Consider the following 20,705-nt stretch of genomic DNA (forward strand, 5'->3'; position numbering starts at 1 on the left):
AGGTGGTGTGGGGACACTAGGGGACATGGGACAGGGATGATCGGGGACATCCAGGGGGCCCCAGCCACCCCCATGTCCTTGTGTCCCATGTCCCCAGTGCCTGGTGACCAGTGTCCCCATTTCCCATGTCCCGTGTCCCACTGTCCCTGTGCCCTGGTGCCCCTGTGTCCCCGTCCCTGTGCCCAGTGCCCCACGTCCCTGTGTCCTATATCCCATGCCCCTTTTCCCCATATCCCATGTCCCCATGTCCTATACCCCCATGTCCCATACCCCCATGTCCCCATGTCCCATGTCCCCCATGTCCCTGTGTCCTATATCCCATGCCCCTTTTCCCCATATCTCACGTCCCCATGTCCATACCCCCATGTCCCCATATCCCATGTCCCTTTTCCCCATATCCCATGTCCCCATGTCCTATATCCCACGTCCCTTTTCCCCATATCCCATGTCCCCATGTCCCATACCCCCATATCCCATATACCCATGTCCCCCATGTCCTCTGTCCCCATGTCCCTGTGTCCTATATCCCATGTCCCTTTTCCCCATATCCCATGTCCCCATGTCCCATATACCCATGTCCCTGTGTCCCATATACCCATGTCCCCATGTCCCATATCCCCATGTCCCCATGTCCCCTGTCCCCATGTCCCTGTGTCCTATATCCCATGTCCCTTTTCCCCATATCCCATATCCCCATGTCCCCATATCCCCATGTCCCCATGTCCCCATATCCCTGTGTCCTATATCCCATGTCCCTTTTCCCCATGTCCTATATCCCCATGTCCCTTTTCCCCATATCCCCATATCCCATGTCCCCATGTCCCATATCCCCATATCCCCCGTCCCCATGTCCCCATGTCCTGTATCAGCCGGTGGGGGGAACCGAGATGGTTCCATGGAGGGGAGGGGACAGGGATAGGGACCAGGAGGGGGGTGATGGGGGGGGGCACATAGGGGACCAGAGGGAGGGGGATGGAAACTGGAGGGGGGGGGCCGGGGGGGGACATGGGGATGGGGGGAGGGGGACATGGGGACGGGGGGGGGAGGAGAAGGGGATGGGACAAGAGGGGGGGACAGGGAAGGGGGGGATGGAGATGGGGGGTCAGGGAGGGGGAGATGGGGACGGGGGGGGGGGACAAGGAAGGAGATGGGGGTTGGGGACAAGGGGGGGGGACAGGGAGGGGGGAGAGGGGTATAGGGGGGAGGGGGGAGACAGGGAGGGGGGGGATGAGGATGGAGGGGGGGGGATGGGGACTGGGGAGGGGGACAAGGAGGAGGGGGCTTGGGGACAAGCTTGGGGGGGGACACGGAGGTTGGGGGGACATGGGGGGGAGGGATGGGGACAAGGGGGGGGGGGACAGGGAGGGGGGGATGGAGACTGGGGTGGGGGGAACAAGGTGGGGGGGACAGGGAGGGGGAGGATGGAGACGGGGGGGGGGGGGGGAAGGGGCGGGGGGGACATAAAAGGACCTGGGGGGGTGGGGACGGGGAGGGGACAGGGAGGAGGAGGGGAAGGAGGAGGAGGAGGGGGAGGGGCGGGGGGGGGATGGGGACCGGCGGCCACCGCGGGGGGGGGAGGGGCCCGGGGGGGGGAGGGGCGGGAGGAGCCGAACCGGAGAGAGAGAAACCGGGACTGGGGGCGGACTGGGACGGATGGAGAGGTGGGTGAGGGACCGGGACTGGGAGCCGGACCGGGAGCTGGAGCAGCACTGGGAGCTGGATTGGGAGCTGGACTGGGACTGGGATCACAGAGGGTTCGGGACTGGGATCCAGATCAGGGTCAGGACCAGGACTGGAGCAGGATTGGGTTTGGAACTGGGTTGGGGACCAGCACTGGGATCCAGACTGGGGCCTGGACTGGGATCCAGAGTGGGTCTGGGACTGGGATGGGAATCGGGATCAGAACCTGGTTTGGAGGGGAAAGAGGGGGATCAGGACCAGGGTGAGGGTTGGGTTTGGACCAACACTGAGACTGGGATCCAAACTGGGATTGGGACTGGGATCTGGGCTGGGATCCAGAGTGGGTTCGGGAGCAGCACTGGGAGCTGGATTGGGTCCTGGACTGGGACTGGGATCCAGATCAGGGTCAGGACCAGGACTGGGAGCAGGATTGGGTTTGGAACTGGGTTGGGGACCAGCACTGGGATCCAGAGTGGGGCCTGGACTGGGATCTGGAGCAGCAGCGGGATGAGGACTGGGATCCAGAGTGGGTTCGGGAGCAGCACTGGGATGGGAATTGGGATCAGAACCTGGTTTGGAGGGGAAAGAGGGGGATCAGGACCAGGATGAGGGCTGGGTTTGGGACCAACACTGAGACTGGGATCCAAACTGAGTTTGGGACTGGGATCTGGATTGGTTTCGGGACTGGGATCCAAACTGGGTTCGGGACCAGCACTGGGATTGGGATCAGAACCTGGTTTGGGGGTGGGATCAGGATCCAGATTGGTTTCAGGACTGGGATCCAGGTTGGGTTTGGGACCAGCTCCAGGATCAGAAACTGGAGCGAGGGGGACCCGGGACCCCCCGGGGTTTGGGGGGGAAGGGGGTGTGGGGGTCTGGATTAGGAGTGAGATGGGGATCGGGATTGGGAGACTGGGGAGACTGGGAGGGATGGGAAGGGCGGGGGCTGGAAGTGTGAGAGGGACTGGGGGTAACTGGGAGGACTGGGAGGGGGCAGGAAGGGCAGGGGTGGAGGGACTGGGGGATAACTGGGAGGGGTGGGAAGGGTGGTGGTGGGAGAGACTGGGGGAACTGGGAGGGGGCAGGATGGGTTTGGTCCATGGATGGAGAGCAGGAAGGGTCTCCAGAGGGGTCTGGAGAGGTTGGATCCATGGATGGAGAGCAGGAAGGGTCTCCAGAGGGGTCTGGGGAGGTTGGATCCATGGATGGAGAGCAGGAAGGGTCTCCAGAGGGGTTTGGGTAGGTTGGATCCATGGATGGAGAGCAGGAAGGGTCTCCAGAGGGGTTTGGTCCCACCCAGGTCCCCCCATGACCAAGCTGGAGCCGTCCCCACTGGCGCAGTGGCCGGAGGAGATGCAGGCGCCAGGCTGTCCCGGCTCAGGTGGGCGCCGGGCTGGACCTACCCCGGTCTTCAGGGTCCCCCCACGGTAACGGGGCCCCCCTGGAGCTGGAGGAGAGCCTGGCTTTGTCCCCTTGGTCTCCTCAGGGATGCTGCTGGTTCCCAAGGTGGAGGACAACGGAGAGGAAGCGGGGGGCCTGGAGCAAAGCTGCTTTGGTGAGGGCGTCCTTGGTGTGTCCCATCCCAACCCCATCACACGGTGATGGTCATTCCGTCTTCCTCAGACAGTGATGGTCACTCCATCCCAACCCCGTCACACAGTGATGGTCGCTCCATCCTCATCAGATGATGATGATCGCTCTATCCCAACCCCATCAGATGGTGATGGTCCCTCCATCCCAACCTCATCAGACGATGATGGTCACTCCATCCCAACCCCATCAAACGGTGCTGGTTGCTCCATCCTCATCACACAGTGATGGTCGCTTCATCCCAACCTCATCAGACAGTGATGGTTGCTCCATCCTCATCATGCAGTGATGGTCGCTCCATCCCAACCTCATCAGATGATGATGGTTGTTCCATCTTCATCAAACAGTGATGGTTGCTCCATCCTCATCACGCAGTGATGGTCGCTCCATCCCAACCCCATCAGACGCTGATGATCCCTCCATCCCAACCCCATCAGACAGTGATGGTTGCTCCATCCTCATCATGCAGTGATGGTTGCTCCATCCCAACCCCATCAGATGGTGATAGTCATTCCATCTTCATCAAACAGTGATGGTCGCTCCATCCCAATCCCATCAAATGATGATGATCCCTCCATCGCAACCCCATCAGATGATGATGGTTGCTCCATCCTCATCACACGGTGATGGCTGCTCCATCCCAACCCCTTCAGATGATATGATCACTCCATCTTCATCAAACGGTGATGGTTGCTCCATCCCAACCCCATCAGATGATGACGATCACCCCATCTTCATCAAACGGTGATGGTTGCTCCATCCCAACCTCATCAGATGCTGCTGGTTCTTCCTGCAGAGCCTGACCTGGTGAGGACGGTGAAGGTGGAAGACGATGAGGATGAAGAATGGCCGGCGGCTCCGCTTTGCAGGCACCCGGAGGAGCCAACGGCTCCTCCGGGTGCCTGCAAAGCGGAGCCGCCGTGCGCCACGGCTCTCCCGTTGCCCTCATCTCCTCATCTCGGTGCCACCAGCTACGACCGTTGCCCTTGGGAACCCCTCAACGTCACCTCGGTGCCGCGTCCCTTCGCTTGCGCTCAGTGCGGGAAGGGTTTTGGTAAGAAAGCTCACCTGACGCGGCACCTCCGCGTCCACACGGGCGAGAGACCTTACCCCTGCGGCGAGTGCGGCCGGCGTTTCCGCCAGAAGATCCACCTCCGCTCCCACCAGAAGACCCACACGGGCGAGAGACCTTTCCCCTGCGGCGAGTGCGGGCGCCGCTTCCGCAAGAAAACCCACCTGGTGCGGCACCACCGCACCCACACCGGCGAGAGACCCTTCGCTTGCGCCTGCGGGAGGCGTTTCGCTCACAAGCAGCACTTGCTGCGGCACCAGCGCTTGCACCAGACCTTGGGGGAGGACGTCAAGACCTCTCCCCGCGGCGAGACCTTCGGCGAGGTCTCCACCCCCTCGTATCGGCGTCTGTGCCGCGAGGAGCCACCCTGCGTCCAACCGGCCTTGACGCCGTTGACTTTCCTCGCTTGCCAGAGCGCCGACGCGTGTCCGAAATCCAACCCCGGTGGCCACCGGTGGCTCCAACGCGGCCCCTCGAGGTTGGCGGCACCGGGTAAAGGCGGCGCCGGCGTCACCGCGGCGCCGCGTCCCTTCGTCTGCGAGCTGTGCGGGCGCCGCTTCGGCCGCAAGTCCCACCTGGCGCGGCACCAGGCGGTTCACACGGGGACGCGGCCTCACGCCTGCGCCCAGTGCGCCAAGAGCTTCAGCTCCAAGACCAACCTGGCGCGGCACCAGGCCGTGCACACCGGCCACCGGCCCTTCGCCTGCGCCCGCTGCGGCAAGAGCTTCAGCCGCAAGACCCACCTGCGGCGCCACGAGGGCACCCACGGCGACGCCGACGTGCAGGGGTGGACGGCGGCCACCGCCGCGATCAGTCCCTGAGCTCCAAGACCAGTCCTGGTGATGCTGGCGGCTTCACCGGCGTCTCCGAGGTGGAGACGATGCCGTGGAGCTCCTCCAAGGACCCTTGGCCAACGAGGTCTTCTACCGGTTGGCTCCATCGCCAGCGTCCTCGGTGGCACAAGAAGCCACGGGTGCCAGAGTTGGCCAACGGTCAAAGCTTGACCTTGAATTGGTCTTCAAGACCTTGGATTGAGTCCTCCTCCAAGGACCCTTGGCCAACGAGGTCTTCTACTGGTTGGCTCCATCACCAGCATCCTTGGCGACACAAGGTCACCAGCGGTCAAAGCTTGACCTCAAAGTGGTCATCAAGACATTGGATTGAGTCCTGGTGGCCCCAGGATGGACGTGGGGTGGACAGGGGAGCCCCGACCCCAGGCCAAGGAGAAGGGAGGTTCTCCCGGTGCCTGCGAGGCGGCACCAGGGTGGGAGCGAAGCGAAACTGCTAATAAAGCAACTTCAGTCCCACTTTGAGAAGGTCACGGGGACAAGGAGGGAGTGGGGTGGGCGGCAACTCCAGGAGGGAGCTCGGGGGTCGCTCGGCTGCCGGCTGTGGTCGTTTGGGGCTGGTGAATGATGGAACCATCACCATGGGTGGGTTGGAGGGGAGCTCAAAGCCCAGGCAAGGACGCCTCCCACTGGATCAGGGGCTCCAAGCTCCATCCAACGTGGCCTTGAACCCCTCCAGGGATGGGGCAGCCACAACATCTCTAGTCAACCTATTCCAGGGCCTCCTTGCCCTCCCAGGAGAACATCTCGCTGTTCCAGATCGGGTGGAGGTCGATGAGAAGCTCCACAGGAGCCGGCAACGTGCGCTCCCAGCCCAGAAACCCCCCGTGTCCTGGGCTGCATCCAGAGCCGCGTGGGCAGCAGGGAGGGAGGGGATTGTCCCCTCTGCTCCTCTCGGGGAGACCTCAGCTGGAGGGTTGGGGCCAGCTCTGGAATCCTCAGCAGGAGAAGGAGATGGAGCTGTTGGAACGGGGCCAGAGGAGGCTCCAAGGATGATGCGAGGGCTGGAGAACCTCCCGTACGAGGACAGGCTGAGAGAGTTGGGATGTTCAGGAGAAGAGAAGGCTCCGAGGAGACCTTAGAGGGACCTTCCAGAACCTGAAGGGGCTCCAAGAAGGCTGGGGAGGGGCTGTTCCCAAAGGCTTGTGGGGATGGGACGAGGGCCAGGTTGGATGGAGCTTGGAGCCCCTGATCCAGTGGGAGGTGTCCCTGCCCGTGGCAGGGGTGGAACTGGATGATCTCTAAGGTCCCTTCCACCCATCCTGTTGTTCCATGTTGGGATCCCATCACTCATCATCCTGGCCGGGGGGGCAGGTCCCCCCTCTGGGGGTTCTGGGTCTCCCCAAGGAGCAGCAGCAGGACCCTGGTGCCCCCCGCACCTCCTCTGCAAGGAAACATCTGGATCACGTCATTTCCACATCGTGGATCCTCTTGGAGAATCCCCATCGGCTTCGCTGCTCCATTTTTTTTTTAATCTCCAATCCTTCCTTCCTCCCCGCTGACCCAAACCTGCTCTTTTTCACCTTAAATCACCAGGAGAGCAGCCGAGGAGCCCCAGGGGTGGAGATGTTCCACCACCCAACACGTGCAAACCCCGAGGAACTTTATTTTTCCCTGATATTGGGGGGGACCTGACCCCTTTGGGGTCCCCCCGAAGCTCTTTCCATGCCGGACGAAGCTGTGGGTGAAGCCGAGGGGCCGCGTTGACGTCCCTCACAGCTTGTCCAGCTGTGTCCAAGCGTGTCCAGCTGTGTCCAGCCCCTCCTCCGTCCGGCCGAGCCGGAGGGGCCGCCACGGGGGGGAGGAGGCGGAAAAACCGGGGCAGTTCCCAGGAAATCGGTTAATGAGAGACCAAAGGGTCGATCGGTGACGTTCTCGGGGGTCAAGGGAGCCCCAGGGGCAGGATGAAGGTCCTGCTGGCCCTCTGGGTGGGCTTGGTGGCCCTGGTGGCCGCCGGGCAGTCCCCGCTGCAGCGACGCGTGGTGAGGGAGGTCGTGGAGTATTTCAACGGGCGCAGCACCGGGAATTTCGTCTTCAAGGAGCAAACGGTGGAAGGAGCCGTCGAGAGGGTGAGGGACGGCGGATCCTGGGGGGCCTCGGACCTCCCGGAGGGGGTGGGAACGTGGGGAGGGGGGGCAAGAGCTCAGTGTGGGGTTGGGTGGTGATGGAGGGTCCCCAATAGGGGCGTTGAGGGTCCTAAAAGGGGGTGCCATGGGGCTTCTGGGTGGCCTTGGACCTCCTGGAGGGGGTGGGAATGTGGGGAGGGGGGGGCAAGATCTCGGTGTGGGGTTGGGTGGTGATGGAGGGTCCCAGAGATGGGAGGTTGCGGGTGCCAGGGGTCTTCTAGGTGGCCTTGGACCTTCTGGAGGGGGTGAGAACGTGGGGAGGGGACCAAGAGCTCAGTGTGGGGTTGGGTGGAGATGGAGGGTCCCAGAGAGGGGAGGTTGGGGGTGCCAGGGGGCTTCTGGGTGGCCATGGACCTTCTGGAGGGGGTGGGAATGTGGAGAGGGGGCCAAGAGCTCAGTGTGGGGTTGGGTGGAGATGGAGGGTCCCAGAGAGGGGTTCGGGGTTCCTGGGGGAGGGCGTGGGGGTCCCCAGTTTGGCTGCGGTGCAGGTGGAACCACCAGGATGGTTCCTGCTCCTCGGGAGGCTCTCAGGATGCTGAGGGCCCTCAGCTGGGGCCACCTTGGTGGCCACCATGGAGGTTCTCAAGGAGGTTCTCCCCCTAGGCATGGATCCACCCCCTGGTTCTCAAGGGCTTGGGGCCCCCTGGCCACCTCCTCCCCCTGGTGTACCCCCCGCCCCCAGCAGCCCCCGCAGCGCGGGGGGAGCTCTCGGTGGCCCCCGATGTCCCATCTCCTCCCGTCCCACCCGTGGCCCACGACGTGTCCTCCCTCGTCCCCCCCAGGGCGACTCCTCGGGGACGTTTGTCCAGCTGAAGGTCCACCTGGTGCAGACGACGTGCAGGAAGAGGGCGGCTCAGCGGCACAACTGCCGCGCCCTGGACAGCCGGGTGAGTCGGGGCCACCGGCCCGTGTCCTCCTGTCCCTTGGGCCACCTGGGTGAGGGCTCCGTGTCCCCGTGGAGATCCATGACGAGTGGTGACCCTCCATGGTCCATACTCTTCAATATCTCCATTGGTGACACCTACAGCGAGATCGAGGGCACCCGCAGAAGGTTTGTAGGTGCCACCAAGACGAGAGGTGAGGGTGTCACCCCAGAAGGACGGGGTGTCATCCAGAGGGACCTGGACAGGCTGGGGACGTGGGGCTGGGAGACCCTCAGGAGGTTCAAAGAGGCCAAGGACAAGGTTCTGCACTTCCATGGTGCCACGATTCCAACTTGTGGTCAACCAGGACCTCCAGATCCCACCCTGGAGGTGCTGGAGGCCACGTTGGACGGGGCTTGGAGCAACCTGAACCCGTGGGAGATGTCCTGGATGGAGCTGGGTGGGCTTTGAGGTCCCTTCCAGCCCAACCCAGGCCCTGGTTCCGTGACTCGGTGTCCGGGGTGGTGGGAGCTGATGGCCGCAGTGTCTCTGCAGAGGAAGCCGACCTGCCTGGCCTGCTTCAAGTTTGACACCGGTGACGTCCCCAAGGTCCTGGACAAGTACCACAACTGCGGCCCCAGCCACCACCTCCTGGTGAAGGTGAGACCTCCCACACGCCCCGGCATGGTCCTCACCAGCTGCTGGGACCTCGTGGTTTGGTGCTGGGACCTTGTGGTCTTGTGGTGGGACCCTTGTGGTGGGTGCTGGAACCTCCTGGCTTGGTGGTGGGACCCTTGTGGTGGGTTCTAGGACCTCCTGGTTTGGTGGTGGGACCATTGTGGTGGGTGCTGGGACATCCTGGTGTGGTGTCAGGTGCCAGATCTTCTTCTCCGCCCCCAGGAGATCAGGCAGCGGGACGAGGCCGAGTGCCGGGCGGTGGAAGAGGCCGGGAAGGCCTTGGACTCGCTCTACCTGCCCGGCATGTTCGCCTTCTCCAAGGGGCTCCCAGCCTAGGGGAGGCCCCGTGGCCCCTCACGGTAGGTGCTGGGAGGGGACACCGAGCCTTCTCCTGCCCCCAGAGGTCCTGGGGAGGGACAGGGAGGGACCTCCATGAAGGGTCGAGCAACGCTGGGGTCCCCCCCTCCAAGATGCTGGGGACTGTTCTTGGCTTGGAGAACCACCGAGGCATCTCCAGCCGGCTCTGCCTGCAACCACTGGGAGACCTGGGCGGGAGAGGGGACGCTTGGACCAAAAGCGGTGGGGGTGGAGTTGGAGGCCCTGTAACTGGTGTCTCCAGAGCTTGGTTGGGGTCTCCAGGGCTTGGTGTGGGGTCTCCAGGTTGAATCCCTGGGCCAAGGTTCTACAGAGGGATGTGGACAGGTTGGATCCTTCTGCTTGGAGGAGAAGGACCTGGGGGGGTTGGTTGATAGTGGATGAATATGAGCCAGCGGTGGCCCAGGTGGCCAAGAAGCCACCAGCATCCTGGCTTGGATCAGCCCTGGGGTGGCAGCAGGAGCAGGGAAGGGATTGTCCCCCTGGACTCGGTGCTGGTGAGGCCACAGCTCGAATCCTGGGGTCAGTTTTGGGTCCCTCACTCCAAGAAAGACCTTGAGGGGCTGGAGAACGTCTGGAGAAGGAGCTGGGGAAGGGGCTGGAGAACAAGGGTTGTGAGGAGCAGCTGAGGGACCTGGGGGTGTTTAGCCTGGAGAAGAGGAGGCTGAGGGGAGACCTCATCGCTCTCTGGAAAGGAGGTTGTGGTAGGGTGGGTGCTGGGCTCTTCTGCCAAGGGCCAAGGGGTGGGACGAGCGGGAAAGGCCTCAAGTTGCACCAGGGCAGGTTCAGGTTGGACATTAGGAAACGTTTCTTCGTGGAAGGGGTTGTCCAGCCCTGGCCGAGGCTGCCCAGGGAGGTGGTGGTGGAGTCTCCATCCCTGGAGGGGTTCAAGGCCAGGTTGGATGGGGCTTGGAGCCCCTGATCCAGTGGGAGGTGTCCCTGCCCATGGTAGGAGGTGGGACTGGGTGGGCTTTGAGGTCCCTTCCAACCCAACCCAACCCAACCCAAGGTTCCTCTTGCCTCCAGCCCTTCCCCGTGTCCTCTCTCTCTCCCCAGGCCACCACCAGCGTGAGGAGATGGACGCTGCCCCAGGGGACCAGCCCAGCTCCCCCTGCTTGCTGTCCCCCAGCACCACGTCACCATGAGATGCTCCTGGAGATGCCGCTCACCTCGGGATGCTCCTGGAGATGATGCTCACCTTGGGATGCTCCTGGAGATGCCACCACCCCACCTGCCCCCGCCAAGCTCACCAGTAAAGCCCAGCTCTGGCTCCTGCTGTCCCCACTCTTCTTCTCCCCGGGGTCGGGAGGTCTGGGGTGGGTGCAGCCCCATGTCCCTCCACCTGCGCAGGTGACCTCCTGCAGCTCCAGCCGCGTCACCCCCCCATCCCCAGCCCAGGAGAAGGGATGAGGACACGGACAAGCCACGGGGGTAGGCGAGACCCTTCCTGGTTGCTCGGGAGGATGCAGCAGAGACAGGGTTTGGAGGACACCACGGCTTTACTGCCCAGCCCCGCGACATCCCCTGGTCCCCACCCCGCACCCTGGTCCTCACATACGTCCCCCCAGCTCCACACTCTTCTCCTCCAGCCTGGGGAGCTCAGGGCTGGCTCCAAAGTCCCAAAGGTCACCCACAGGGGACAGGGAGGACCCATCTCCGTCTTGGAACCTTCAAAGGGACGGAGCAAAGTAAAGTGGCCTTGGGCTGCTTTGTCATGGTTCCTCCAGCATCCCCCAGCCTGCAGGAGAGGTTGGGTTCCTCGTAGTTTCCTCATAGTTCCTCATGGTTTCCTCATGATTCCTCATGGTTTCCTCACGATTCCCTCACAGTTTCTCATGGTTTCTTACAGTTCCTCATGATTCCTCACGGTCCCCTCACAGGTTCCTCACGATTCCTCCTGGTTTCCACATGGTTCCTCATGATTCCTCACAGTTCCTCATGATTTTTTATGGTTCCTCATGGTTTCCTCACGGTTCCCTCATAGTTTCTCATGGTTTCTTACAGTTCCTCATGATTCCTCACAGTTCCTCATGGTCCCCTCACAGGTCCTCACAGTTCCTCCTGGTTTCCACATGGTTCCTCATGATTCCTCACAGTTCCTCATGATTCCTTATGGTTCCTCATGGTTTCCTCACGGTTTCCTCCAGCAAGGACCAGGCCAGGCCAGGGCGGGGCTCCCCTCTCGTGGGCCCCGTGGCTCTGGCGGCTCAGAAGACGTAGGAGCTGGGGTCGGAGCGGCCGCCGAGGGCCCTCTCGGCGTGGGCGATGGTGTCGTCGGCGCGGCGGCTCAGCTCCCGGCACTCCTGCACCACCTCCCCGAACTGCCTGTAGGCCTCGTCCATGATGGAGCTGCGGCGGCTGGGCCGCGGCTCCCAGAACGCGGCGTCCACCCAGGGCTGAGCCGCCCCGGGGGGCTCCGACCCCCCGGATCCTCCGGCGCCGCGGCCCAAGGAGCTGTCGAGGTCTCTGCAGAGCTGGTAGAGCTCGCTGCCGCGCCCGGAGACGCGTTCTCCATCCACGGCTTTGAGCTGGGGGAACATCTCCACCAGGCCGGCCCGGTAGGCGGGCGCCGCGCAGAGCGGGTTCTCCAGACGAGCCGCGGGGTCGCGCAGACGCAGGTTCTCCAGGCGCCGGAGCCCCGCGAGGCAGCGGAGCTGCTGGAGGCTCCTCAGCAGGTTCCCGGCCACGTTGAGGCTCTGCAGGTTGGGACAAGAGGCCAGAGGCTCCAGGTTGGCCACGCGGTTGCGCGCCAGGTTGAGGACGGCGAGGGATTTGAGGGCGGCCAGAGGGCCCAGGTGGACGATGGAGTTGCCGGAGAGGTCCAGCCACTCCAGGTTGGAGCAGTCGCCCAAGCAGCCCAGGTGGACGATGCCGCGGCCGCGCAGCTTCAGCAGGAGGATGGACTCGAGGGCGAACTCGCCCGTGGTGGCCTTGAGGAGCTGGGCCGTGACGCGCACGCCGTCCTCCTCCTCCTCTTCCTCGTCCTTCTCCTCCTCAGCCGTGTCACCGTGCGCCTCCATCCTGGGGGACGCAGCTCCTGGAGCTTCTCGGCTCCCACACCTCGGGCTGGGGGAGAAGGTGGGCAGGGGGTTGGATCTCACAGGAGCACCCGCTGTGGGGCTGGAGAACGTGGGGGGCCCGGGGGGGTGGGGACACGTGTGGGATGTGGACATGGGGTCCCACCACCTCCACCACAAGGACACGGGGTCCCACCACCACCTCTACATGTCCGTGAGGAGCTCTGGGGGGTGGGGACACGTGGGATGTGGCCATGGGGTCCCACCACCTCCACCACGAGGACATGGGGTCCCACCACCACCTCTACACAGCCATGGGGGGCACTGGGGTGTGGGGACGTGTGGGACGTGGCCATGGGGTCCCACCACCACCTCTACATGTCCATGGGGGACTCTGGGGGGTGGGGACGTGTGGGATGTGGCCATGGGGTCCCACCAGCACCACCACGAGGACATGGAGAGCCCTGGGGATGGGATGTGTGGGGCAGGGGCTGGGTGGGATGTACGGGGCAGGGATGGGATGTGTGGGGCAGGGCCTCTGTGGGGCAGGGGTCTATGGGGCTCTGTGGGGCAGGGGGCTCTGTGGGGCTCTGTGGGGCAGGGGGGGTCTCTGTGGGGCAGGGGTCTATGGGGCTGGGGCCTATGGGGCTCTGTGGGGCAGGGGGTCTCTGTGGGGCAGGGGGTCTCTGTGGGGCTCTGTGGGGCACGGGTCTCTGTGGGGCTGGGGGCTCTGTGGGGCTGGGGGCCCCTGTGGGGCTCTGTGGGGCAGGGGTCTCAGTGGGGCAGGGGTCTCTGTGGGGCTGGGGTCTATGGGGCTCTGTGGGGCTGGGGTCTCTGTGGGGCTCTGTGGGGCAGGGGTCTATGGGGCTGGGGTCTATGGGGCTCTGTGGGGCAGGGGGTCTCTGTGGGGCAGGGGGGTCTATGGGGGTCTATGGGGCAGGGGTCTATGGGGCAGGGGGTCTCTGTGGGGCAGGGGGGTCTATGGGGCTCTGTGGGGCTGGGGTCTATGGGGCTCTGTGGGGCTGGGGTCTATGGGGCTGGGGTCTATGGGGCTCTGTGGGGCAGGCGTCTCTGTGGGGCAGGGGTCTATGGGGCTCTGTGGGGCTGGGGGCTCTGTGGGGCAGGGGTCTATGGGGCTGGGGTCTATGGGGCTCTGTGGGGCTGGGGGCTCTGTGGGGCAGGGGAGTCTATGGGGCAGGGGGTCTCTGTGGGGCAGGGGGGTCTCTGTGGGGCAGGGGGGTCTATGGGGCAGGGGTCTCTGTGGGGCTCTATGGGGCAGGGGGTCTCTGTGGGGCAGGGGGGTCTATGGGGCTCTATGGGGCAGGGCTCTATGGGGCAGGGGTCTATGGGGCAGGGGGTCTCTGTGGGGCAGGGGGTCTCTGTGGGGCTGAGCTTTCCCCCCCCCCCAGACTCACCTTTCCCCCCCCCGGTTCCCAGCGACCCCGCGGGCTCCGCCCCCGCCGTTCCCATGGAAACGCGCGGCCATCCCATAATAACCCCCCACACCCCCCGCCCCATTAAAGGGGAAGCGGCACCGGGACACGGAGGGGGATCCGGATCGAGCCTGGATCGGGGTAAAACCCGGAGCGGAATCCGGATCGAACCTGGATCGGGGTCGAACCTGGATCGCGATCGGGATCGAACTGGGACCACAATCCAGATCAAAGGTGGAGCAGGATCCAGACCTTCCCACCCAACCCATCTCATGGTCCCAAGACTCCAAGTTGCCACCAACTAGACCCCCCAGTCCCCAGTCCCCAGTTCCCAGTTCCCAGTCCAGCCTGGGGCCCTGGAGGACCGACCCCCTCCCCTTCCCATTCATCTCTATGGGGGACATGGCGGGGAGGCCGCTCTGCCCCCGTCCCCCTCCTCTATGGTGCCGCCGGGGGCCGCTCGCGCAGCCGCCTCGATGGTGCCGACCCGGAAGTGGCGGGGGCGGGAGGGGGGACACAGACACGACAATGGGGGGGGATTAACCCCTCCCGGACCCTCCTGCCTTTTAACCCCTTCCTTCCCCCTTAACCCCTTCCTTCCCCCTTAACCCCTTCCTCCCCTCCTGCCTTTTAACCCCTTCCCCTCACCTTTGCCTCCTCCCTTCCCTCTCCCTTCCTTTTAACCCCTTCCCTCTCCCTTAACCCCTTCCTCCCACCCCTTCTTCTCGCCCCTTTACTCCTGCCCCCCCCCTCCCTCCTTCCCTGCCTCCTTGCCCCTCAATCCCATCCCTGGAGGGGTTCAAGGCCAGGTTGGATGGGGCTTGGAGCCCCTGATCCAGTGGGAGGTGTCCCTGCCCTTGGCAGGGGTGGGACTGGGTGGGCTTTGAGGTCCCTTCCAACCCAAACCATCCCATGGTTCCATAATTCTAACTTGACATCAACCAGAACGCCTAAATCCCATCCCTGGAGGTGCCCAAGGCCAGGTTGGGTGGGGATGAACTGTAGGATCATGGGATGTTTTGGGTTGGAAGGGACCTCAACGGTCAGCCAGTTCCAAGCAGGGTCACCTCCCACTGCATGAGGGGCTCCAAGCCCCATCCAGCCTGGTCTTGAACCCCTCCATGGATGGGGCAGCCACCCCGTTCCAACAGCTCCATCTCCTTCTCCTGCTGAGGATTCCAGCCCTGGCCCCAACCCTCCAGCTGAGGTCTCCCCGAGAGGAGCCGAGGGGACAATCCCCTCCCTCCCTGCTGCCCACGCTGCTCTGGATGCAGCCCAGGACACGGGGGGTTTCATGTTGAGCTCACATGGAGCTTCTCCCCCCCAGCCCCCCGAGTCCTTCCCCTCAGGGCTGCTCTCCAGCCCATCACCCCCAGCCTGGATTGAACCCGGGGGTTGCCCCGACCCAGGGGTAGGACCTTCCCTTGGCCTGGTTGAACCTCCTGGGGGTCTCCCAGCCCAATTCTCCAGCCTGTCACTTAGTTCTAATTAAGCCCAGAAGTTCATCAAAGCATCCCAGGGCTGCGGTTTTCCCACTCAGGATGCTGCAGGGCTGTGTTTTTCCCACTCAGGATGCTGCAGGGCTGTGTTTTCCCACCCCAGGATGCTGCAGGGCTGTGTTTTTTCCACTCGGGGTGATGCAGGGCTGTGTTTTTTCCACTTAGGATGCTACAGGGCTGTGTTTTTACCACTCAGGATGCTACAGGGCTGTGTTTTTACCACTCAGGATGCTACAGGGCTGCGTTTTTACCACTCAGGATGCTGCAGGGCTGTGTTTTTCCCACTCAGGATGCTGCAGGGCTGTGTTTTTCCCACTCAGGATGCTGCAGGGCTGCGTTTTTTCCACTCAGGATGCTGCAGGGCTGTGTTTTCCCACCCCAGGATGCTGCAGGGCTGTGTTTTTTCCACTCGGGGTGATGCAGGGCTGTGTTTTTTCCACTTAGGATGCTACAGGGCTGTGTTTTTACCACTCAGGATGCTACAGGGCTGTGTTTTTACCACTCAGGATGCTACAGGGCTGCGTTTTTACCACTCAGGATGCTGCAGGGCTGTGTTTTTCCCACTCAGGATGCTGCAGGGCTGTGTTTTTCCATTCAGGATGCTGCAGGGCTGCGTTTTTACCATTCAGGGTGATGCAGGGCTGTGTTTTCACCACTCAGGGTGATGCAGGGCTGTGTTTTTTCCACACAGGGTGATGCAGGGCTGCGTTTTTTCCACTCAGGATGCTGCAGGGCTGTGTTTTTACCACTCAGGATGCTACAGGGCTGTGTTTCTTCCACTCAGGGTGATGCAGGGCTGTGTTTTTCCCACTCAGGGTGATGCAGGGCTGTGTTTTTCCCACTCAGGGTGATGCAGGGCTGTGTTTTTCCCACTCAGGGTGCTGCAGGGCTGTGTGTTTCCCGTCTCGGGGTGCTGCAGGGCTGTGTTTTCCCACCCCAGGATGATGCAGGGCTGTGTTTTCCCACCCTAGGATGCTGCAGGGCTGTGTGTTTCCCGTCTCGGGGTGCTGCAGGGCTGTGTTTTCCCAGCCCAGGGTGCTGCAGGGCTGTGTTTTTCCCACTCAGGATGATGCAGGGCTGTGTTTTCCCCCCTCGGGGTGATGCAGGGCTGTGTTTTTCCCACTCAGGATGATGCAGGGCTGTGTTTTCCCACCCCAGGATGATGCAGGGCTGTGTGTTCCCCCTCAGGGTGCTGCAGGGCTGTGTGTTTCCCCTCTCGGGGTGATGCAGGGCTGTGTTTTCCCCCCTCGGGGTGATGCAGGGCTGTGTTTTTCCCACTCAGGATGATGCAGGGCTGTGTTTTCCCACCCTAGGATGATGCAGGGCTGTGTGTTCCCCCTCAGGGTGATGCAGGGCTGTGTGTTTCCCGTCTCGGGGTGCTGCAGGGCTGTGTTTTCCCAGCCCAGGGTGCTGCAGGGCTGCGCCGTGGCCGCTCCCCGCTGGCTGCAGCGGCGCGAGGCCTCGCTGCGGTCGCGTGGCAGCTGCCGGGAGCTGTAGTTCGGCAGCCGTGCAGCTGCAGGGATGCATCGACGGGCCCCTGGCCGCCGACTACAACTCCCAGTCGCGCCACGGCGCAGCTTTCATGTCAACAGAACGAATCCGGGCCAGAGCCCGGGGTCAGAGCCTTCGTCTGCCCTGAAATAACTGCGAGGAGGAGGAGGACGACGAGGAGGAGGCCGACGAGGAGGCCGAGGAGGGCGAGGAGGAGGAAGAGGCCTCGGAGGAGGCCTCGGAGCAGCCGTCTCGCGCGGCATCGCTCGTGGCGTCGGCCGCGGCCATTTGGAGGAAGCCGAGGGCGGCCGAAGGCAGCGACGCCGTGGCGGAAGGCGAAGGAGAAGGCCGCCCCGCGGCCCCCGGGACCCTCCGGGGACCCCATGTCCTCTCCTCGCAGCTGGCGGGAGCGATGGCCGCGGGGGGGGGCCCAGGTACGCGCGGGGCGAGGCGGCCGCTGCCTCCCAGAGCGGCTCCTCTGCCCTTGAGGGGAGGTGGAAGGGGTCCTGGGGCTTCTTTTTCCGTCTTCTGCGGCTTTTCTGTCCTCCCTGCGGGACACTTTTTGCTGTTTCAGCCGGCGAGTCTTAAAGCGGCGGCAGAGGAGAAATGGGGCTGAGCCGGGGGGGAGGAAGGGTTTGGGGTGGAAGGGACCTCAAAGATCATCCAGATCCACCCTGCCCTGGGCAGGGACACCTCCCACTGGATCAGGGGCTCCAAGCTCCATCCAACCTGGCCTTGAACCCCTCCAGGGATGGGGCAGCCACAGCTTCTCCTGTTCCAGCTCCTTTCCCCCCTCACGGTGAAGAAATTCCTCCTCCTGTCCAGTCTAACTCTGCCCCTCTCCAGTTTGTCCCCATTGCCCCTCGTCCCATCCCCACAAGCCTTTGGGAACAGCCCCTTCCCAGCTTTCCTGGAGCCCCTTCAGGTTCTGGAAGGTCTCTAGAAGGTCTCCTCGGAGCCTTCTCTCCTCCTGAACATCCCAACTCTCTCAGCCTGTCCTCGTACGGGAGGTTCTCCAGCCCTCGCATCATCCTTGGAGCCTTCTCTGGCCCCGTTCCAACAGCTCCATCTCCTTCTCCTGCTGAGGATCCCAGAGCTGGCCCCAACCCTCCAGCTGAGGTCTCCCCGAGAGGAGCAGAGGGGACAATCCCCTCCCTCCCTGCTGCCCACGCTGCTCTGGCTGCAGCCCAGGACACGGTGGGTTTCATATTGAGCTCACATGGAGCTTCTCCCCCCCAGCCCCCCGAGTCCTTCTCCTCAGGGCTGCTCTCCAGCCCATCACCCCCAGCCTATACTGAAACCATGGATTGCCCCGACCCATCTTCTTCTCCCATCTGCTCCAGGCCTCCTGCCAAGCTCCCGAGGAGTTTGGAGGGGAGAAGGAGGGATGATGGAGAGGGAAGTTGGCCAGATGGGGTGATGAGCTCTTCGGGAGGAGCTGCTTCAGCTCCAGATTCCTCTTGTGGATCCAGGGTCAGTGGGTTGGGGAAGCACAGCCAGTGAGGGACACATTTGGGATCGCGTTGCGGGACACAGTGACATGTGGTGTCATCCCTCAACGAGCTCCGCTCAAGGGTTCTGAGAAGCGATGCCCTACCAAGGTGGAAACTGAGGCACCGAGGAGAAGGAGCATTCTCGTGCCCAAGAAACGCTGCCGGAGCCCTTTCCTGCTTCGCCAGGGGTGGCCCATGGGCCTCAGGCTCTGATCTGAAAGGCCACCACCCGTCCTTCAGATCACGGCATCATTTAGGTTGGAGAAGACCTTTAAGATCAAGGAATCCAACTAGAAACCCAACGCTGCCCATGCCACCACCGAACCATGTCCCTAAGCACCACATCCACGTGGTTTTTGAACCCTCCAGGGATGGGGACTCCACTACCGCCCCGGGCAGCCAGGGATGGACAACCCTCTCCGTGAAGGAATATTTCCTAATATCCAATCTAAAGCTCCAGCTTGAGGCTATTTCCTCTCATCTTGTTCCTTGGGAGAAGAGACCAACACCCACCTCCCCACAACCTCCTTTCCAGAGAGGGATGAGGTCTCCTCTCAGCCTCCTTCTCTCCAGGCTAAGCAGCCTCAGGTCCCTCAGCTCCCAGAATTCTTGTTCTCCCTTCCCCAGCTCCGTTCCCTTCTCCAGATGCTCTCCAGGACCTCAAGGTCCTGCTTGGAGTGAGGGGCCCAAAACTCAACCCAGGATTTGTGGTCTCACCGGCGCCGAGTCCAGCGGGACGAGCCCTTCCCTGCTCCCGCTGGCCAAAAAACCCAAAGAAACCAACCCAAAGCAGTGTCCTAACACGCTTCTTCTCCTCTCTCCTGGGACAGCCGGCCCACGCGCTGAACCTGCTGCCGTACCCCAGGCTGAGCGAGGTGCCGCGGCCGGGACATGAGCTGGATGGTGTCGGCACGGAGATCCCGACCGACCCCTGCACAGGTGATCGCCGAGGGCGGCGCGGGAGGGGGGCTTGGGGGTGTCTTCTCCAGAGTGTGGTCGTTCCTGTGGTAACACAACCCCTAGGGTGGTTTGGGTTGGAAAAGACCTTTAAGATCAATGAGTCCAACCATTGATCCTAAGGCCACCACCAGACCATGGCCCCAAGGACGATGTCTACTCAGCTTTTGAAGCCCTCCAGGGATGGGGGCTCCACCACCGCCCTGGGCGGCCTCTGCCAGGGCTGGACAAGCCTTTCCATGAAGGAATTCCTCCTAATATGCAAACTAAATCTCTCCTGTGCATCTTGAGGACGTTTCCTCTTGTCCCATCCCTTATTCCCTGGGAGAAGAGACCAGCAGCCACCTTACCACAACCTCCTTTCCAGAGAGCAATGAGGTCTCCCCTCAGCCTCCTCTTCTCCAGGCTAAACACCCCCAGGTCCCTCAGCTGCTCCTCACAACCCTTGTTCTCCAGCCCCTTCCCCAGCTCCGTTCCCTTCTCCAGACGTTCTCCAGCCCCTCAAGGTCTTTCTTGGAGTGAGGGACCCAAAATTCAACCCAGGATTCGAGGTGCAGCCTCACCAGCACTGAGTCTATGGGGACAATCCCTTCCCTGCTCCTGCTGCCACCCCAGGGCTGATCCAAGCCAAGATGCCATTGGCCTTCTTGGCCACCTGGGCCACTGCTGGCTCGTGGTCAGCTGTTCTCAACCAACCCCCCAGGTCCTTCTCCTCCAGGCACTTTCCAGCTGCTCTTCCCCATGCCTGGAGCAGCTCGGGGCTGTTGTGTCCCAAGAGCAGGACTCGGCACTTGGCCTGGTTGAACCCCAACCCGTTGGTCTTGGCCCATGGATCCAGCCTGGCCAGAACCCTCGGCAGAGCCTGGTCAGAGAAGGAGGTCAGGTTGGTCATGCTACCAAGTCCAACTGGCTGCCAGCAGCAGCCTCTGGACCAGGGTCGGGGGATGCAGGGCAGGGAACACGAAGATCAAGAGGGAGGGGAAGGAGGGAGGATCCAGAGGAGGCCATGGAGATGATTCAAGGGCTGGAGCACCTTCCATACGAGGCCAGGCTGAGAGAGTTGGGATGTTCAGCCTGGAGAAGGTTCCACGGAGACCTTAGAGCAGCTTCCAGTGCTGAAAGGGGCTCCAGGAAAGCTGGGGAGGGGCTCTTGATCAGGGAGGGCAGGGATGGGACGAGGGGGAACAGTTTGGAGCAGAAAGAGGGGAGGTTGGGATGAGATCTTAGGGAGAAATGTTCTCCCGTGAGGGTGGTGAAGCCCTGGCCCAGGTTGCCCAGGGAAGCTGTGGCTGCCCCATCCCTGGAGGTGTTGAAGGCCACGTTGGATGGAGCTTGGAGCCCCTGATCCAGTGGGAGGTGTCCCTGCCCATGGCAGGGGTGGGACTGGATGATCTTTAAAGTCCCTTCCAACCCAAACCATTCTATGAATGAAAGTCCTTCAGTGGCTTTGCTGGCCGCGTTCCTCTACTAAAGATGGAGCTTTGTCTTCTCCTTGGGCGGCCCAGGGTGGAATTAAAGGCATTTCTGTGGTCACCTTTGAAATCTGATCCTAAAAGCCGTGCTCGGGATCCAAGGAGAAGGGG

General features: G+C 62.7%; 4 protein-coding genes across 7 annotated transcripts in view; 3 read left to right on the top strand and 1 right to left on the bottom strand.

Annotated features, from left to right (window-relative positions):
• The window catches only part of LOC138722148 (nitric oxide synthase 3-like), an 8,279-nt gene extending 8,172 nt beyond the window's left edge, over positions 1-107 (top strand). Inside the window, 1 exon segment of the mRNA XM_069860015.1 lies at positions 98-107. Coding sequence (XP_069716116.1) covers positions 98-107 — 10 coding nt within the window.
• Positions 108-4,102: 3,995 nt separating this feature from the next.
• On the top strand, positions 4,103-5,632 carry ZNF467 (zinc finger protein 467). The gene is made up of 2 exons (XM_069860016.1): positions 4,103-4,139; positions 4,181-5,632. Exons 1-2 carry the CDS (start codon positions 4,103-4,105, stop codon positions 5,161-5,163), a joined length of 1,020 nt encoding a protein of 339 aa, XP_069716117.1. The 3' UTR covers positions 5,164-5,632.
• Positions 5,633-6,923: 1,291 nt separating this feature from the next.
• RARRES2 (retinoic acid receptor responder 2) lies at positions 6,924-19,257 on the top strand. Of its 3 annotated transcripts, none has more exons than XM_069859212.1 (5): positions 6,924-7,259; positions 8,099-8,203; positions 8,735-8,839; positions 9,080-9,216; positions 19,246-19,257. In XM_069859212.1, exons 1-4 carry the CDS (start codon positions 7,095-7,097, stop codon positions 9,191-9,193), a joined length of 489 nt encoding a protein of 162 aa, XP_069715313.1. In that variant the 5' UTR covers positions 6,924-7,094; the 3' UTR covers positions 9,194-9,216; positions 19,246-19,257. The 3 variants fall into 3 exon arrangements, with proteins under 3 accessions (XP_069715313.1, XP_069715312.1, XP_069715311.1); XM_069859211.1 differs by lacking the exon at positions 19,246-19,257 and adding an exon at positions 10,259-10,502; XM_069859210.1 differs by lacking the exon at positions 19,246-19,257 and adding an exon at positions 10,289-10,502 and having other exon boundaries at positions 6,932-7,259.
• On the bottom strand, positions 10,731-13,908 carry LRRC61 (leucine rich repeat containing 61). Of its 2 annotated transcripts, none has more exons than XM_069859197.1 (2): positions 13,871-13,908; positions 10,731-12,298 (listed from the first exon to the last, which is right to left on the bottom strand). In XM_069859197.1, the coding sequence occupies exon 2, from the start codon at positions 12,250-12,252 to the stop codon at positions 11,440-11,442; it is 813 nt and encodes a 270-aa protein (XP_069715298.1). In that variant the 5' UTR covers positions 12,253-12,298; positions 13,871-13,908; the 3' UTR covers positions 10,731-11,439. The 2 variants fall into 2 exon arrangements, with proteins under 2 accessions (XP_069715298.1, XP_069715297.1); XM_069859196.1 differs by lacking the exon at positions 13,871-13,908 and adding an exon at positions 13,665-13,703.
• Positions 19,258-20,705: the final 1,448 nt, after the last annotated feature.

This window comes from Phaenicophaeus curvirostris, chromosome 6, assembly GCF_032191515.1.
Source record: "Phaenicophaeus curvirostris isolate KB17595 chromosome 6, BPBGC_Pcur_1.0, whole genome shotgun sequence".
Classification (NCBI taxonomy): domain Eukaryota; kingdom Metazoa; phylum Chordata; class Aves; order Cuculiformes; family Cuculidae; genus Phaenicophaeus; species Phaenicophaeus curvirostris.

Excerpts from the sequence above, each read along its gene's own strand:
- ZNF467 (XM_069860016.1), top strand. The coding sequence starts at position 4,103 with ATGAGGATGAAGAATGGCCGGCGGCTCCGCTTTGCAG. Across the intron at positions 4,140-4,180 it reads CCGGCGGCTCCGCTTTGCAG|CGGAGCCGCCGTGCGCCACG; the intron begins GCACCCGGAGGA and ends GTGCCTGCAAAG.
- RARRES2 (XM_069859212.1), top strand. The coding sequence starts at position 7,095 with ATGAAGGTCCTGCTGGCCCTCTGGGTGGGCTTGGTGGCCCTGGTGGCC. Across the intron at positions 7,260-8,098 it reads TGGAAGGAGCCGTCGAGAGG|GGCGACTCCTCGGGGACGTT; the intron begins GTGAGGGACGGC and ends CGTCCCCCCCAG. Across the intron at positions 8,840-9,079 it reads GCCACCACCTCCTGGTGAAG|GAGATCAGGCAGCGGGACGA; the intron begins GTGAGACCTCCC and ends CTCCGCCCCCAG.
- LRRC61 (XM_069859197.1), bottom strand. The coding sequence starts at position 12,252 with ATGGAGGCGCACGGTGACACGGCTGAGGAGGAGAAGGACGAGGAAGAG.